The sequence below is a fragment of the Dermochelys coriacea genome, chromosome 1, assembly GCF_009764565.3.
Source record: "Dermochelys coriacea isolate rDerCor1 chromosome 1, rDerCor1.pri.v4, whole genome shotgun sequence".
NCBI lineage: Eukaryota > Metazoa > Chordata > Testudines > Dermochelyidae > Dermochelys > Dermochelys coriacea.
The window spans coordinates 97006923-97024073 of NC_050068.2; the positions used below are offsets into that span (position 1 = coordinate 97006923).

The 17151-nt window shown below is 42.0% G+C and overlaps 1 protein-coding gene across 1 annotated transcript in view; it reads right to left on the reverse strand.

Moving 5' to 3' along the window:
- The window catches only part of UGGT2 (UDP-glucose glycoprotein glucosyltransferase 2), a 312930-nt gene extending 300584 nt beyond the window's left edge, over window positions 1-12346 (reverse strand). Inside the window, exons 1-2 of the mRNA XM_038387171.2 lie at window positions 12066-12346; window positions 9819-9901 (exon numbers count right to left, since the gene is read on the reverse strand). Coding sequence (XP_038243099.1) covers window positions 9819-9901; window positions 12066-12199 — 217 coding nt within the window. The 5' untranslated portion in view covers window positions 12200-12346. The remainder of the gene's footprint in view (window positions 1-9818; window positions 9902-12065) is intronic.
- Window positions 12347-17151: the final 4805 nt, after the last annotated feature.

Below are 17151 nucleotides of genomic sequence, written 5' to 3' on the forward strand. Positions count from 1 at the left end.
TCTTCCTCTGTGGCTCGTAAGCTCTTTCTGACGAGTACTGAGATATATATTGTGATGATCAGGGCTTAACCAGTGGCTGAGGACTATACTTCTTCTTGTAGGCCAGCATATGTATCCCGAGGGATCAAAAGAGTCACCCTCAAATCCTTCAACATGTGAAGAGATGTTGAAGTCTTTTCAGCAAATAAATTCATCGCCTCAAAAGGAAGGTCCTCCACTGTGGTTGGACCTCTTTAAGGAAGCCGGACAAATGCAGCCACAAAGCCTATCTTATAAGTTAAAGTTATAACTTACTTATATACTTATATGTTGGCCACATCTAATGCAGACTGGAGAGATGTTTTAGCCACCAACTGGCCCTCATTGATAATAGTCTTAAGTTGATCTTTATGGGAGTCCGGAAGTTATTCAATAAAGGAACTAATTTCGTATAGTTCTGGTAGTCCTATTCTGCCAGCAAGGCCTGGTAATTTTCTACACAGAACTGGAGGGTGGCTGATAAATATGCCTTTCTGCCAAACAGGTCCAGACGTTCCCCATCTCTGTCACGTGGTGGATTTAAACTGGTGCTGGCGGCCCCTAGAATTAACTACATTCACAATGATGGAATTTGGAGGCGAGTGGGAAAAAGAGAAATTCTATATTCTTTTCCAGCACATAATACATTTTGTCCACCCACTTGCATGTTGGCAGGACGGATACAGGGGTCTGCCATATGACTTTGGTGGGGTCCAGGAGTGCCTCATTAACTGGGAGGGCCACAATGGCAGAGATAGAAGAATGTAAAATGTCCACCAATTTGTAGTGAGGCTCAGTCACTTCCTGCAACTGTATTTGCAGGGCTTCTGTCACCCTATGAGATAGGACCTGGAATGATTTAAAATCATCAGCCATGGATGGTGGAGGAGGCATCATCACTTTTCTGAGGATGACCAGAAATGAGCTTGAGGAGTGTCTTCCTCCTCTGCCCCAACTTCCTTCCCCAGCTGCTCAGGGAGGTCCAAAGCCTTCAAAGCTGCAGCTGAAGGAGGATGTTGCCTTGCCTGATGGTACATCATACTATGGGCTTGGGAGGCCTGCTGCCTCTGAGTCTGCCAAGAGTCCTAGTACAGCAACTGAGGATAGGGAACCCATGGCAGGTACCACAGTTGGCCAAACCATAGAGGCTGAGTGTCAGGTGGATGATGCAACTGGTGCCCATAGTGAAATAAGGCCCCATATGGCAGGTAAGACCAGTGGGAACCCAAGTCCTGTTGCTCACTTTCCGACTCCAATGATGAGAAAGGTGGTGCGCAGCCAGGAGATGTCTGTCAGCAAGTCCAGTGCTCTGGGAGAACTTGGTACAGGGGTGAGCCCTGTGTGCAGGACACCAAGAGATCTGGCACACATCAGAAAGTAGGCGGTGCGGATGGTATTGATACCAATGATGTTTGTCAGTGCTGAGAAGCTTGTAATGATTGAGTCGGAGATGCAAACCTAGCCATATGGTCTGCTGGTGTCACATGCACCAGGGTCAGTGCCAGTGCCAGTGTCAATGTCCATGCCAATGTACCCTTGCCCGGGGTGGATCTTCCATGGCTTTCACGCCTCTGAGGTACCAGTACTTCTTTGCCCATACCCTCGGGTCTTTGGGCAGACCGACTTACTCTGTCAGCTTGGTACCACGCATGTCCTGGCGTTAGGCGGCTTAAGTGCCTTCAGTACTGATAGAGCTGGAGATTGTTTCAAGCTCGATCAGGACTCGCTATAGGGACTCACAGACTCTTTATCAGTGGTCTTGAGTGAGTGGCTCATCTCCTAAGGATCATCTGCCTTCGAAGTAGAAGGTTGCGGTGAGAGTTCTTGTTGGAATTCTGGGGCATGAAGGGCTGACTCCATGAGCAGGAGTTTGAGCCTTAACTCTCTCTTTCCTGTACCTGGGTTTCAGTTGCTGGCACCAACCACACTCTTGTGGATTGTGCTTTTCTCCCAAGCAGTGAGTGTCCGTCAGTCAATGGGATAGGTTCCTTGCAAATGAAGTACTTTTTGAAGGCTGGAGAGCCAGAGTTGGCAGTAGGCAAACTGTTTCTTCTTTTCTTTTTTCTTCTTCTTCAAAAAACAAATAAGGTAACAAAGGAAAAGGCTTCAAGGGAAGATAAAATTTACAAAACTAAAGAGTGTTAATCTCTAGCCAGGAGCAGTTGAGAAGAGGGAATGCCTGTGCATGCTGGCAAGCCTCGTGGCAGGTTAGGAGCAGCGCATGTGCGGGTGGGACAGACTGATACCAAAGTTTCCGATAAGCGGCTAACGGGCATAGACACACCTACAGTGGAGCACCCATGGGGATACTACTCTAAGAAGAAGCTAATGTTGTGCCGATATTTAAATAGGGTAGACAGGATGACCAATGTGGCTATCGGCCTGCAGGTCGGACACGGATTCCAGGCAAGATAATGGAGCAGCTGATATGGAACTTGATTAATAAAAAATTAAAGGAGGGTAATATAATTGATGCCTATCAACATGGGATTTATGGAAAACAGATTCTATCAAACTAATTTCATATCTGTTTGATGAGATTACTAGTTTCATTGAGGATAACAAGTGTTGATATAATATACTTAGACTTCTGTAAGGCATTTGACTTGCTATCATATGACAGTTTGGAAAAAAAAAGATACATTAACATGGCACACATTTAATGGATTAAAAGATGGCTAACAGATAGGTCTCAAAATGTAATTTTAAATGGGGAATCATCATCAGCAAGTTTGCTTTTACTGGGGTCCTGCAGGGATTGGTTCTCGGCCCTACACTGTGTAACATATTTATAAACGAACTGGAAGAAAACATAAAATCATCACTGATTTTATCATCACTGATCATCATTGCAGATGACACAAAAACTTGGGAAATGGTAAATAATGAAGAGGAGAAGTCATGGACAGAGAGCTATCCCGGGAAGCAATGACTCTGAAAAAGATTTGGGAGTCATGGTGGATATTCAGCTGAACATAAGCTTCCAATATGATGCTGTAACTAAAAAGGCTAACCAAGGGAATCTCAAGTGGGATAAAAAAAAAATTATCTCTGTATTTGGCACTGGTGTGACTGCTGCTGAAATGTTGTATGAAGTCCTGGAACCCACAATTCAAGAAGGGGGTTGATAAACTGAAGAGGGTTCAGAGAAGAGCCACAAGAATGATCACAGGATTAGAAAACATGCCTTATAGTGAAAGACTCAAGGAGCTTGATCTGTTTAGCTTTATTAAAAGAAGGTTGGGGGCGATGATTACAATCTTAGTACCTACATGAGGAACAAAAATTTAATAATGGGCTCTTCAATCTAGCAGAGAAAGGTATAACAATCCAATGGCTGGAAGTTGAAGCTAGCCAAGTTAAGACTGGAAATAAGGCATGCATTTTTAACAGTGAAGGTAAATGACATTGGAATGAGGTATACAGGTAACCAATGTAACAAGGGTCAGGGTGGATTCTCCATCACTGACCATTTTTAAATCAAGACTAGATATTTTTCTAAAAGGCATGCACTATGAATTATTTTGGAGATGTTCTATGGCCTCTATTACACAGGAGGTGAGACTGGATGATCACAATGGGCCTTTCTGGCCTCAGAATCTACGAATCTGCTTCTAAATCCAATCTGTGGGATGGCAATTTTTAACACATATTTTGCCAGCTCTAATAATTATCTAGATCTGGTAAAATAGTCTTACTACTGAAAGATGAACCCAAAATATAAAACAAACAAGAGTGTGGTTTCCGCTAAGGTTACCAAAAGAAAGTTTAAGGTAGTAGCTATTTTTTAATGTGAGCTCACGAAATTAGTGCATATCTTCTGGTTGGGAGGAAGAAGATGGTGCACCTACACCATCATCAGGTGAAGTTTCTACATCAAGATTCTTATTTATGTCCAGAGACTTGACAGGCCCCGGTTGCTCTTCTTCAGACAATGACTCTGGGACAAATAAAGGAGACAGTTCCTTTAGTGCCACCAGTGAGAGTGATAGATCTGGGCAGAACAGTTCCCATAGAAGACCTTTCTCTCAAACCCTTCTGGGAGACCATTCTTTTTGTGGTTGCCTTTCTTCAGCATTTTAAAACACGAAGTAATACCTATGAGAAAGTTATTATGGCCACATTGCCCATAGTAGTGACCCCTAGTCCAGCCAGTATTGAGAAGGGACTTCCCTATCATAATCCATAGGTTAGGGAGGGTGGGTTCACAATCTGAAAGGTGGGAACTGAGAATCCCAGTAAAGCTTTCTGATCTGTTCCCTGGGACAAAGAAGGGCAAGTAAAGTCATTCATTTGGTTATGGTTTGATTCTGGATTCAAGTGTGGATCCAAGGCCTGGTATGAGGAAGTTTCCAAGGGTGACAACAATGGCTTAGTTAAGTGAAAAGCAGAAAGGGGTGAGACAAATTTCCTAGAGCACCATTAGAGACCAAAAGGGGAAATTCTGCAAGGTGTTTTGCATAGCTAAGGAAATGGGTTTAGCCTTGTAGCCCTTTTTGTTTTGTTTTTTTTTCCCAAAGAGAAGAACCACCAATCCCACTGCCTTACACTTTTTCCTTTTATCTTTAAGTACCAAGGATAATAACCAACACAACATGGGGGCCCCCAATCCAAAGGCAAATCCAAATGAAGGCATTCCAGGGGCTTAACTCAATGAACCTGAGCCATAGTAACTGTAGATTCAAGGATGCATCATATGTGCTATCAGGCTTAAAGTATGAAACTGATGATTTATAATCCAGTGTAGGGTGTAAATCCACATTACAGTGTTGGCTCTCAATATGACCCATTGCTATTGATATGACCCAAGCCACAGTGTACAGATTTGTACTTCAGTGCACAAAATAAGTAGTACCAGATCCTTATGGGATATATTCTTGAGGACTGCCTCTTTTAGCAGAGGCCAACACCTACGAGGTCAAGTGTGACAAGAGGTACCAGCACCTTTGAGGCCACCTCTTGGAGGCCTTGAGGTCCTGCCACAGCCCGTTACAGGAAAGTAGCAGTGAAGTTGGGTCCTCCATGCCTACTAGAAAGGCTGCAGGAAAGCAGCCAATCAGAGCCCAGAAGGCTCAGTTAAAAGGAGCTGCATTCCTAGCTGGGATCTAGAAGGCTGAGGAAGGGTTGGATGACTGTGAAACTCTCCAAGCAAGGAGGCCCAGAAGAGACCCTGCTCAAGCAGGAAACAGATGGAGAAAACTCAAGGACTGGAACTCTAAGGTGAAGTGATGCGACTGAGTGGGACACATTCTAGGGACTGTTTACAGGGCCCCTGGGTTGGGACCTGGAGTAGTGGGTAGGCCTGGGTCCCTCCACCAGCCAGTGGGGAAGTGGCCTAAGACCCGAAGAGGAACAAGACTCTTTACTAGAATCCCAAGAAAGGGCTAGATTTAAAGGGGCACAAGAGGGGCTGAAGAGAGAAGGCATACTCTGGAAGGAGGGGCTGAATCCAGCTTGAGAATAGGAAGACTTGTGCTTGTTTTGGACTTGAGTACCTCAGAAGGGTTTTGCTCATGCATGTTGACTGTGTGATTTGGCTGGAGGCTACCGAGCCAGGTTGTCAGCTGACAGGGGGTTGCAGGAGTGGAGGGAGAGTGCAGGGTTGCACCCAGTCAATAGGAGGTGCTCACAAGAGGTGAGTGTGCCCTGTCACACCAAGTGTTTATGTTCAGGAGGATGCAATGAATGCAGAATCATTATGACTGGTCCCTGCAGTTTGGCTACAGAAAAGAAGACTGATATCTGCAATGGGACACTGATAGCTTTTTAATCCAATCAGGGATTGGAGCTGGGTCTGCCCTCCCAGATATAGGTGCTGACTCTGTGGGTGCTCTTAGGCAGAGCACCCATGGGGGGAAAAAATAGTGGGTGCTCACACCCATCGGTGGGCCCTGCCTATCAGCACCTCCCGCCTGTCAGTGGTAGCTGTTCAGTGGTGTGGAGGAGGCACTGCGGGGAGGAGGAGTGGGGGCTTGGGAGAAAGGGTGGAGTTAGGGCAGAACATGCCCCAGGAACTGAGGAAGTTTCTGCCTATGCTCCCAGAACTTGTGGATCCCTGCACTTCAGTGCTGGAAAGTTTAGCTGGTAATGCTTCCTGCAACAGCATAGCTTGGAAGAAATTCTGATGCTCCTTTCTGGCCCTGGTAAAGATGCTGATTATGGAGCGAGAGAGAGAGGCCACACAACACAAACATGCATCTAAAGCAATAAATCAGCAGGGCAGTAAGTGCAGCTCTTTAAATACAGTTTCTTCATCTTTGGTTTCAATATATCACATCTTCAACCCTCATCCTCAACACGCCTCTTCCCAAATGGCCTAAAAAGATCTGGGGCTTTCGCAATGTGCCTGGAAGATTAAGAAACCTGACTTTGCCAACTAACAAAGTATCAGACAACTCTTCACAAAAATCTGCCATTTACAGCAGGGATTCCCAAACTAGCGTGCTTGATGTTTCAACAATTCTCTCACTAACTAGAAATAACAACTGGAATACTTGGGTTTTGTGGTGGTTTTTTTGCATATTGTTTGTATTAAATTGCAGGAGCATAATATTCTGCCTTGAATATGGAAGACTGACGTGTAACAAGTGTATGTAGTGTTTAGTAGTGAACAGAGCCGCAATCCAGAAAAGCACTTAAGCACCTGCTTAACTTTAAATTTAAATTTTGGATGTAATTGATCTGTTGACATATGTTGCAAATTTATTTCAGAGAAACTGAGACAATTCAATGTTAAAATTAACATATAGCAATATAAAAACTAAGTGGCAAAGTTTAAGACTGAATGGGTGATGAAAACCAGTTGGGATAAAAAGCAAATGCTGCCATGTAATAGGGGGAACTAGCTACATCCCCATAATGTGTACTCCCGTGCTAACTTTTAGAGAGATTTAAAAATATTTGTTTAGGTGTTAAATGTGGCAAGTTTTAACCCTTTCAATCTTGCATATCTAATTGTTTTTTAATGTATGTTTATGTCCTGTGATATGACAGCTCTATATACAGCCCAAATCTGCATTATACAAAGTGCCAGATTTAACATATTATTTACCCCTTCTCCAGATCACTGAATGAAGGTGTAAAGATGCACCAGACGTGATGTGCAACATATCTGCCTGTGCTGCCAGGATATTTCCCTCTGACTTAATACACTGCATTTTATTAGAGCCTTTTGTTTGTCCTTTGACCAGTTTTCCATGCATGTGATATCACTCCTGTCCAAGGAGCCTAGAAATGTCTGCAATAGAAAAACATGAAATTTGCATTTTTGCAGAGAATCTTTAGCTTTTACATTTTGTGAAAAAATAAAAACATTAACTATTTACTAAATTTTACATAAAGTACCAGTGTCACTTATTCCAGAGATTCTCAAACTGGGGGCCACAGAATGTATTCTAGGGGGTGCTGAGAAGCTGGTGGTGGCAGCAGCATGGAGAGTGGCAGCTGCTGGCTGGGCACCCAGCACTGAAGGCAGCACCGCCGACTTAAGGGTAGCATGGTATGGTATTGCCACCCTTACTTCTCCATTGCTGCGGACAGTGGTCCTGCCTTCAAAGCTGGAGAGTAATTCTATTAATTTTATTATGATTGAGAGCACTGGTAGGCTTTGAACCTGATTAAAAATTGTAAATATATCAAGAACATTGTGTTAAACTGACTCCTATATATATTTTGGCTAGGGAAACTAAAGTTCAACATTTCATTTTTAATGTGGAAAAACAGATTTTTAATTGTTTTTTCCAAGAGAATTGTTGTTTTTTTAAAATCACAGAAAACTGGGATCCCAGCTCAAGCCCCAGCCATTTTGAACATTTATTAAATAGAAGCGTGTAACAATGTATCAATCAAATGTTTCAACAAATTCCATACAGTTTGCTCCGCCTAAATCCCTTTTTATCCACTAACTTTGTAATTGATTACATACAAAAATGATAAAGTTTCTCATGATATGGTATGATTTTTAATTTGTGCCCAAATTTCTCACTGCTATTGATTCCATTACTCACGATTTCTCTCTCAATACCGGTTCTATCATCTTACCAAGTTTTAAAATTAGACTTACCAGAAGACTATTGGGTCTTTTTCATCTTTTAAAAATAAAGCTTCCATGTTTCTGTTTTTTCCAATCCTGTAGTACCTTGCCTAGTTCAACACTCTTAAGTAACTGCCAATGGGCTGGGACACAAATCCACCCACCATAATTTATATACCTCCAGTTTTCCAGCTCCCAACTTTGCATTTCCTTACCTGTTTTTAATATTAAAAGTACACTAAGAGCATTTTTATTTCCTAATTATCTACCTAACTTATTTTACTTTTAAAATGCTGATTTCAATATAAGTATTTCAGCCATACTTATAATCATTTATTTGATCTCTCATTAGCTTACAGAGATTTTTTTTTCCCCACTAGAATTTGCTCTCCCCCCACTTATATTAGTATGCATTTTAGTACTCATTCCACTTAAAAAAAAAAATTAGGTACTTTGGATAATACTAACTCAGCAGCACTTATCAGGCTGTGTAAAAGTTTTTCTTCCCCTTTCTCTATTATACCCCCCTCCCTCCCTCTCCTCCTCCTCCCTTTGACTAGCCCCAATGAAGTCACATTGGCTGTTGCTTGTTGCTGTTTAATTATGGGGAAGTTTAGGATGATTTCTGCTCAGTAGTGAACTGATCCTGTATCCTTTAAGTCAGTGGGAATTTTTTTTACCAACTTCTGAGAGGAGAACTGGGCCCTAGAATATTTTTAGTTTTCCACCATATGTTTTCTTTAACTCTAAGACCCATGAACTCCTGAATGCTAAGAACCAAATAATTAATATGCTGAATTCCAGTAATTAAAATAGTCACATACACCAAGCTTTTCTATTACCCTCTTGTTCTTAATAAATGTCTTATTGCCAGAAATAGGTCCAGGGATAGCTTGTCCTCTTGTGGGAGTCTCTACATCCTCAATCATACAACTGTTCTCTATATAAAACTTAGGTGATAAATATAGCTAAACATAGATTCAGATTTATTCTCTATAGATGTCTACATTGTGAGTCACCCATGATTATTATTTAGTGGGGCTTCAATTCCTGTAAATCTGCCCTTTATTCCTTTCCATATTATGCATAACTAGTATCTTTCTTTTAATTTTGCTATTTTAATCAACATTGCAGTACTTGTATACATGATAATCATTGTTTTGTGATCATGTGAGTCTCGTTTTATGATGGAGTACTTCAGGGTATTAGGTTCACCAGAATCTGATGGTCCAAGAATACATTCAACAAGAGTTATGAGAGGAACAATTATTTTTCCATAGAAATAAGTGTTTCTAGAGTAAATATTCACATGCAACAATTTGCTTCATGACAGGCTTCTTAATAAGACTCACTTCTTGCATTCCTGTGCCTCTTGAATTCCCTAAATAAGCTCCATTTCAGAGCCCCCACACAGGGTAGAAACCTCCCCAAAAAGAGAAGGGAAAATATGCTGAGCATTCTCAATGATCTCAAGGTTACACCATACCATACATCAGACAGATAGGCTCGGCAATGTCAGACAGTCTCTAGCAGCATTGTGTACCGGGGCAGCTATATTTGAAGCCAAAATGAGCTTTAAGCAGTCATGTAAAGGGGATGCACCTGCACAAAATAAGATGTCACTATGGCAGAAAAGCCTCTACCAAGGAGCAGCTGAAGAATAAGTCTTTGCATAAAGAAAATTAATGTGTTTTAATGAGAAGATTACAATTGTATTTAGTATAAGGTGGTGGTGTGTTTGATTAAAACATGCTTTTAAATTACTTACCTCTTTGCTTATAAATTGTTAATTCTCGTACAGTTTCCAAAAACTGCCAAAACTTCTCATTATCTTCTTCTGCAATAAATTCACTGTTTAAAAATAAACAACATTAATTTATCCATATATGATTTTGTTCAAGTGTACAGCACAGTAAAATCTACACGATGCTATTTTTAAATTGTATAGTAATATAGGTGTGCTATTAAACTATAGTCTTACAACTAGGTCAGCATTCATTATTTTACCATAAAAGGTTGCATCTTTTCCAATTAAAGTAAAAGTCAGAACCAAATGCTTTCAGTGTGACTCAAGCTCTGCAATCAGATCTGCAGAGTAAAATTAAGTAAGTTGGATCTATTCCTGTAAAAGGTACTAGTCAACTTTATTTGTTTCACATGCATGTCAACATACAAAATACATAATTTGCTTTGCAAAAATAAAAATGCACATTTGATCAATTGAGAATTTTTAAATAGTTACAAAACTGCATCAGTGACAATAACCTAGCTGGAGATCCACAGGTAGTCTCCAACCCACACAGAGCCTTAAAAATGGATAGTTTGTTACCACCACCATAATAGTGGAGGACAGTTATTGGTTTTATTGCACAGAGGACTTCAGTTCTTAATTTAACTCGGGTCACTCTTTCTAATCACACTTCTATTGTTAAAAGGACATCAACTGAAAATTTACGAGAATTAATAATTTATAAACAAAGAGGTAAGTAATTTAAAAAGCATATTTTAATCAAACACACTACCACCTTGTACGAAATATAATTGTAATCTTCTCATTAACACATTTATTATTACTACTTTGTTTCCAATGTTTCTAGATGAAGAGCTGTAAATGTACATAACAGTCAATTAATCAGTTTCCCTTTTTTATGAGAGCCTCTTTTACACATTAAGAGGGGAGATAAAAGTTATAAAAATGGCAAAATACAATTGTATTTTAGTGATAGAGGCACTAAGGTCAGATGGTATTGGAAACTACATTTAACTTATTTTTTGAAAGTGAGGCGATTTCAAACTAATGGTATCACTTTAAGTGTGCTGGTTTTGTTTTATTAATATTAAAACTATACACATTTATCCACCCTCTGCTGACTCCTTGATATGCCTTTGCTGCATTTGGGAGGGGAAAGTTGGTGTTTTTCAGCAGTATGTAAATTAGCTGGTTGTTGCTCCTCAGTTTGACCTGTAAAACACATGACTTTGGGAAAATATAACTTTTATATACTATACCTTAAAAATGATATAGTTTGTTAACTCATACAACCATAGTGCTATATAAATAGCCAACAGCATCCATTTATGTCCCTTAAAGATGCAAACTGCTATGACAGTGGGAAGTATTAGGGCAGATACCTCTCAATTAAGAGACCACAGCCAATGTTTCAAGCCTTAAATCAATCATTAACTATTAGGGATTAGGAGATGCTTTTTCCAGGGGGGTTAGATGAGAAAAGGAGGCAAATAATCTCCTGTTGCACCCTTCTCAAACAGGTTTCAGAGTAGCAGCCGTGTTAGTCTGTATTCGCAAAAAGAAAAGGAGTGCTTGGGGCACCACAGAGACTAACAAATGTATTGGAGCATAAGCTTTCGTAAGCTACAGCTCACTTCATCAGATGCATACAGTGGAAAATAAAGTGGGGAGATTCTCTATACACAGAGAACATGAAACGATGAGTGTTACTATACAGACTGAGTCACTCTTGTTACAGTCTGTGTGGTAACACCCATAGTTTCATGTTGTGTATATAAAATCTCCCCCCTATATCTTCCACTGTATGCATCCGCTGAAGCGAGCTGTAGCTCACGAAAGCTTATGTTGTAATAAATGTTAGTCTCTAAGGTGCCACAAGTCCTCCTTTTCTTCCTCAAACAGCCACCTCTAATAGCATCGTCAGTCGAGTATCCTCTTTCTGATACAGAGCATAGGGCTGATCTAGTATAGGGGCAATTCCCTCTTTTTTTTTTTCTCCCCAGCAGTAACTACTAAAGACGGGGTTACTACTGAGAGGCTGAGGTGTCTCAAAAGGAGCACCCACAATTACTGGACAACCACAAAAACTTGCCCCGCTCAACACAAAACTCGTGTTATAGGGGGCCTGGTCCTCCCGCTCGAGGGGGAAGCGGCACCGGAGAGTGAGAGTCCCCGTCGCGCAAGCCAGGAGTCCAGCATGCCCCACAGGCCGCGTCCGCCCCCGGCCCGGGCCCCGCGGCGGGGGAGCGTGTTACCCGCACGCACCTCGCCTCCAACAGCAGGGAGGTCGCCGGCCACTTCGCCGCCAGACGGGCCGTCACGGCCTTGGGGGAGGCTGGGGCCCCGCACGGGAGCGACGACGCGCACAGCAGCAGCAGCAGCAGCTGCGCCGCGGCCATGGGGACAGACGGAGCCCTGGCTGCCGGAGAAGCGGGGGGGGGGGGAGGCGCGAGAGCGCAGCCGGGCCCCCGCCACAGCAAGAGAGTAACGCGGCGGAGGGGACAAGCCGCGCCAACGCGGCGCTTTTACCCACCTCCCTCCCCCGTCTCGTCCCCTACCCCGCTGATTCATACACTAGCTCCGCCTACGAGCCCTGGCAGCCTGCTCCCATTGGCCTGGAGATGCGCTCGCTCTCGCTATTGGTCACCCAGAAGACCAATCGGAGCAGCCGGTCGAATGACATGCGTGGCTAACACAGGCGCCCGCTCCTCCGCGCCGGTAGGCGGCGCGCGGAGGCCGGGGGGCTGGCGCGAGAGGCGGGGCGAGGCTCGCATGCCGCATGGGCTGTTAGGCTCCTTCTTCGCTGCTGCCAGCGCGAACTGCCTCCTCCACGGCTAGGTGGGGGGGCCAGTTAACTCCCCCCCCGCCACAAGGGGAAAGGGGCGTAGAGGGAGGGAGGATGCTCCCGACCAGCAGCGCTGGCGCCCCCACCAGATGGTCTATCGACAGTGGTGGTGGGGGGGCAGCACCCTGCTCACCCCCACCCCCATCCCACTGGGGTGCGCTCAACCTGATGTTATTTACATCGGCTGCAAAGGATCATTTAGGCTGAGTTGATGGAAAGTTATTTGCACCAGGCGGTTGCAATCTGGGGGCTGCTCTCCCCTTCCCAAACGTGGCAAAAGGGAAGAGGGGTCCCAGCCTCTTAGACAGGAGATTCAGAGTGTGGCCACCTCTAATGATTTTTTTTCACTGCAAAACTCAGGGAAGCCTGGTTCAGTTGTTGAGAGACAGTCTGAGAATCTCAGCTCTCATTTTAAAAAAAATACGTGTCTAGCCCTCATGGTTGTGGACAAAGTATGAGAATGTGAAGTAAATGATGCCTAAGAGGCTCAGAAAGACGAAGGGAAAAATTAAAATGCATTATTTTTAAAGCCAGTCTCATGATTCTGGGGGTCTGACTCCAGGTTCTTGAATTCCTGATGCTGGCAGTACTGTCCATAAAGGGCCAGGGTATGAAAAAGTTACTGATTTACATGAAAGAAAAGGAGTACTTGTGGCACCTTAGAGACTAACAAATTTATTTGCGCATAAGCTTTCGTGAGCTACAGCTCACTTCATGGGATAAAGTTTATGCTCAAATAAATTTGTTAGTCTCTAAGGTGCCACAAGTATTCCTTTTCTTTTCGTGAATACAGACTAACGTGGCTGCTACTCTGAAACACAAAATAAAGGAATTCCACAACCTTTTAACTAGCATACATTTTTGTGTCCATCATTTTAGGTCTTGGTCACACATTGTGTCTTTCATTTGGGCTTTGGTAGGATGAGAGGTATGTGCACAGCCAACATTGCCATGCACATAATGACAATCATCAATATAATATCTCACAGACATACCACCTTTTTAAATCTATTTCATCCACAACATTTTTGGTGTGGGTTTTCAGAGCTCATTGGTCCCATAATCTGACAGTTTTGCCAACTCGCAAATTGTATTGTGTGTTTTTTAAGCCCCACCATTTGGAGTTATTTGATTAGGTGAGAATCTCACTTTTTTTTTTTTTTAAGTTTCTGGCCATAATGATTGTGGGGAAAACTGTGAAAACACAATTCCTAACAGATTCAAAAAACAAAGCAAATAGAAAGAAACCAAAACACATTATTTGTTTCCAAGTCAATCTTGTGATTTTCTGGGGTCTAATTCATGATTTTTTTAACATTTTGGGTTGGCAATAATGCATCTGTGTGCAAAAATTAGTTGAAATTGTCTGTCTAGACTCAACTATACCTATTTTTTTGTTATCTGTTTGGTAAGTGTTTTTATGTGAGTACTAAAACCTAAGTACTGTCAAGTGGGAAAAGGTTTTGTATTGCTGTCTCAGCTGTCCTGAGGCATCTCTGTTATTTAATATTTATATTGCAGTAGCACCAGTGGCCACAATCAAGATCAGATAACATTGTGAAGGAGACTGTAAAAAGAAATTCAAAGATGCAGTCTATACCCCAAACTACCTACAACCTAGGGCCCAATGCTGTGAACAGTTATGCACATGCTTAGCTTTAAGTCGTCCATACTTCCCAACATTCTCAGAATGAAAACCAATGGATTATAGATTTGCATATATCTGCATAAATTTACATTTTTGATACATTTAATAGCTCCATACCAGAATACAGAGATGGTGGTTGGGGATGGAGTGGGAAGAGACAAAGAGACTCTAGCACTTCATTCTGTCCCTCTTTGTACTATCAACATCAGCATTTCATTCTCTTCTCCCACTCTTCCCTCTCTGCCAAAGAAAATACTTAATTCTTCTTTTCCCCAACACCAGTTTCATTCCAAAAATACCCACAGCCCAATTTATATTTTAAAATACATTCTGTTCTCCATTCTCAACCATAACTTTCATTTAGAAAAAAAACACACACTTTTTTCATTTTTAAAACACCCCCCCCATTCTTTCCCCTCAAAATTTTTTTAAAGATACTTTCAATTTCTGCCACTGCACGAAAAAGTTGTTTGAAATAGAAGCCCATCTCAAATCCAGTCTCATAATTTAAAAATGTACACTCCCCAATCCAATCTAATTTAAAAAAAAACCCACCATCCTCGTGAAATACAATCAGTTTTATTATCCACACTGCAAACCTCTTCCACCCACACCAGTTCTATTTAACTCGGCTATGAAGGGGACAGGAGTTCTGCTCCATTTGCTTACAGACCAGGACCACATATGGGACCACTGAACAGCTCTGACTGGCTTCCCTGCCCCAAGAGAAAAGGGAATGGGCAGCCATATTAGACAGTTATTTATTGTATTCTAGGGGTTTTCCTGCCCTGTAGACAGATCTACAGAAGAGTCTGAAAAACTATAGCCTGAAAAACTATAGAATACCAGAGGAGCTAGAAGATCAGGTAATTCCATTCAGGTCAATAGGACTTCTCATCTGCTTAAAGCCAGGCACATGTGTCTTTATAGAATCAGGGGCTTAGAAGGCAGATGACGTGCTAGGAGAGGGATACAATAAAATGTAAAAAGATTGGTGGAACATTAGTATTTTAAATTATTATAAACAAATAAAATTAACTGCCAGCAATTCCTAACTGGCACTTCAATCTATCCATCATTAGTTGGCTGGTTCTTTTGAAGTATCACAGCCGAGATAGATTTGAAGAGCAATTTGAAAAAAGGATGGGTATGGGTTTTACAGATAAAATCTTTGTTTGTTTTTCATGTTATAAATTTATATTAGGGAATCTGGAACCTTCCTTTCTCTCGTATTTTGGGAAACACATTTTTGGGTTGGTATAGTTTTTGGTCTTGCTCCCACAAAATTTATTGTACAGCACCATATTATTAATTTGGTTAAAGTAAGGATTTCTAGTACAAGTATTGGCAGTACAGTCATCTCAGTAAAAAGAAAAGGAGTACTTGTGGCACCTTAGAGACTAACAAATTTATTAGAGCATAAGCTTTCGTGAGCTGTAGCTCACGAAAGCTTATGCTCTAATAAATTTGTTAGTTTCTAAGGTGCCACAAGTACTCCTTTTCTTTTTGCGAATACAGACTAACACGGCTGCTACTATGAAACCATTCATCTCAGTAGTATCAGCTTTTCTCCATGTGAGATTTAATTTATATAAGTTCATTTCGTACTTGATATCTAGTCTATATTTTTGCCCTTATTAATATTCCTGTGATGATTACTTAAGCTGTATCAGTCGTTATCAGGATGTATAATTTCCTTACATGTGGTATTTTCAACCTCAATACACTACCTTTGATCTTCTTCTAATTTTGTATTATTCTAAATATCAGTGTTTCTAGTGCAAGGTCAAATAAGTGAAATGCATCATCCTGTAGGATTGTAATATGTATCAGTTCATGTTGACAGATGCACTCTACTCTACCAACTACTTTTTATATATGAAACATGATGGTCACCTTTTGATTGTTTGTATTTATTAGGTTGATGAAAATTCTGCCTGAATGTAAATTTTTAATAGATTGCATCCTTTCCATCTCAAATTGTTATCTTGTTAGATTTTACTAGGTACAGAAGAAATGAATGAGTCAGGTCAATAAATTCTCTCTAGGTTATGGAGAAATAAAGATATCCATGAACTCAGTGGCTGCAGAAAGTGGTGTTTGTGGATTAATGAGTAGTTCTGAACCAGTGATCCAGTATTTGAGTGTGTGCTGTGCTATAGGAAATATTTGGCCCAACTGTCCTGTTAGGACAGTGGTCTCCAAACTGGGGTGCGCGCAGCAGCAGCGCTGCCGGACGGCACTCCTCCATTTTTTTCTTTGGCAGCAGCTCTGCATGTCCATGGCTGGTGTTCCCCTCCAGCGGCACTTTTGCGCAGGTCTTCCGGTCTTCTTAGGTCTTCCAGTCTTTTTCTGTCAGCTGCGCATCTGCGCCAGGTCTTCTGGTCTTTTCCGTTGGCAGCACGTCTGTGGCAGGTCTTCCAGTCCTCTTCCGTCAGCGGCACGTCTGCAGCAGGTCTTCTGCTCTTCACCTTGGGGTGTGCAAACCAAAAAGTTTGGAGACCACTGTGTTAGGATACGAGACTCCTCCATCAGTTTTGCTGCAGTCTTTACAAAGAACTAAAAGAAGAGTCGGAAAAGGTGAATCTCCCCACTACCAGTTTAGAAGCATTTATGGAACTGTGATACTAGGCTGCATGAATGGCAACTGGAATACAAGAGTGACCCGCCTGCCTCTCACACTTAACCAAGGCTTAGCCTTCAGTCCTGAGCAAGCTTGGCCTTGGGCAAGCCTATGCAGACTGATACAGTATGGCCCTGATTATTCCCAGGCAAGTGAGAGTGCAGAAGATGGGAGAACCTCTACTTCTATTGTGGAGGAGCAAGACATCAGTATTCATGCGTCATGTCAAACCCCC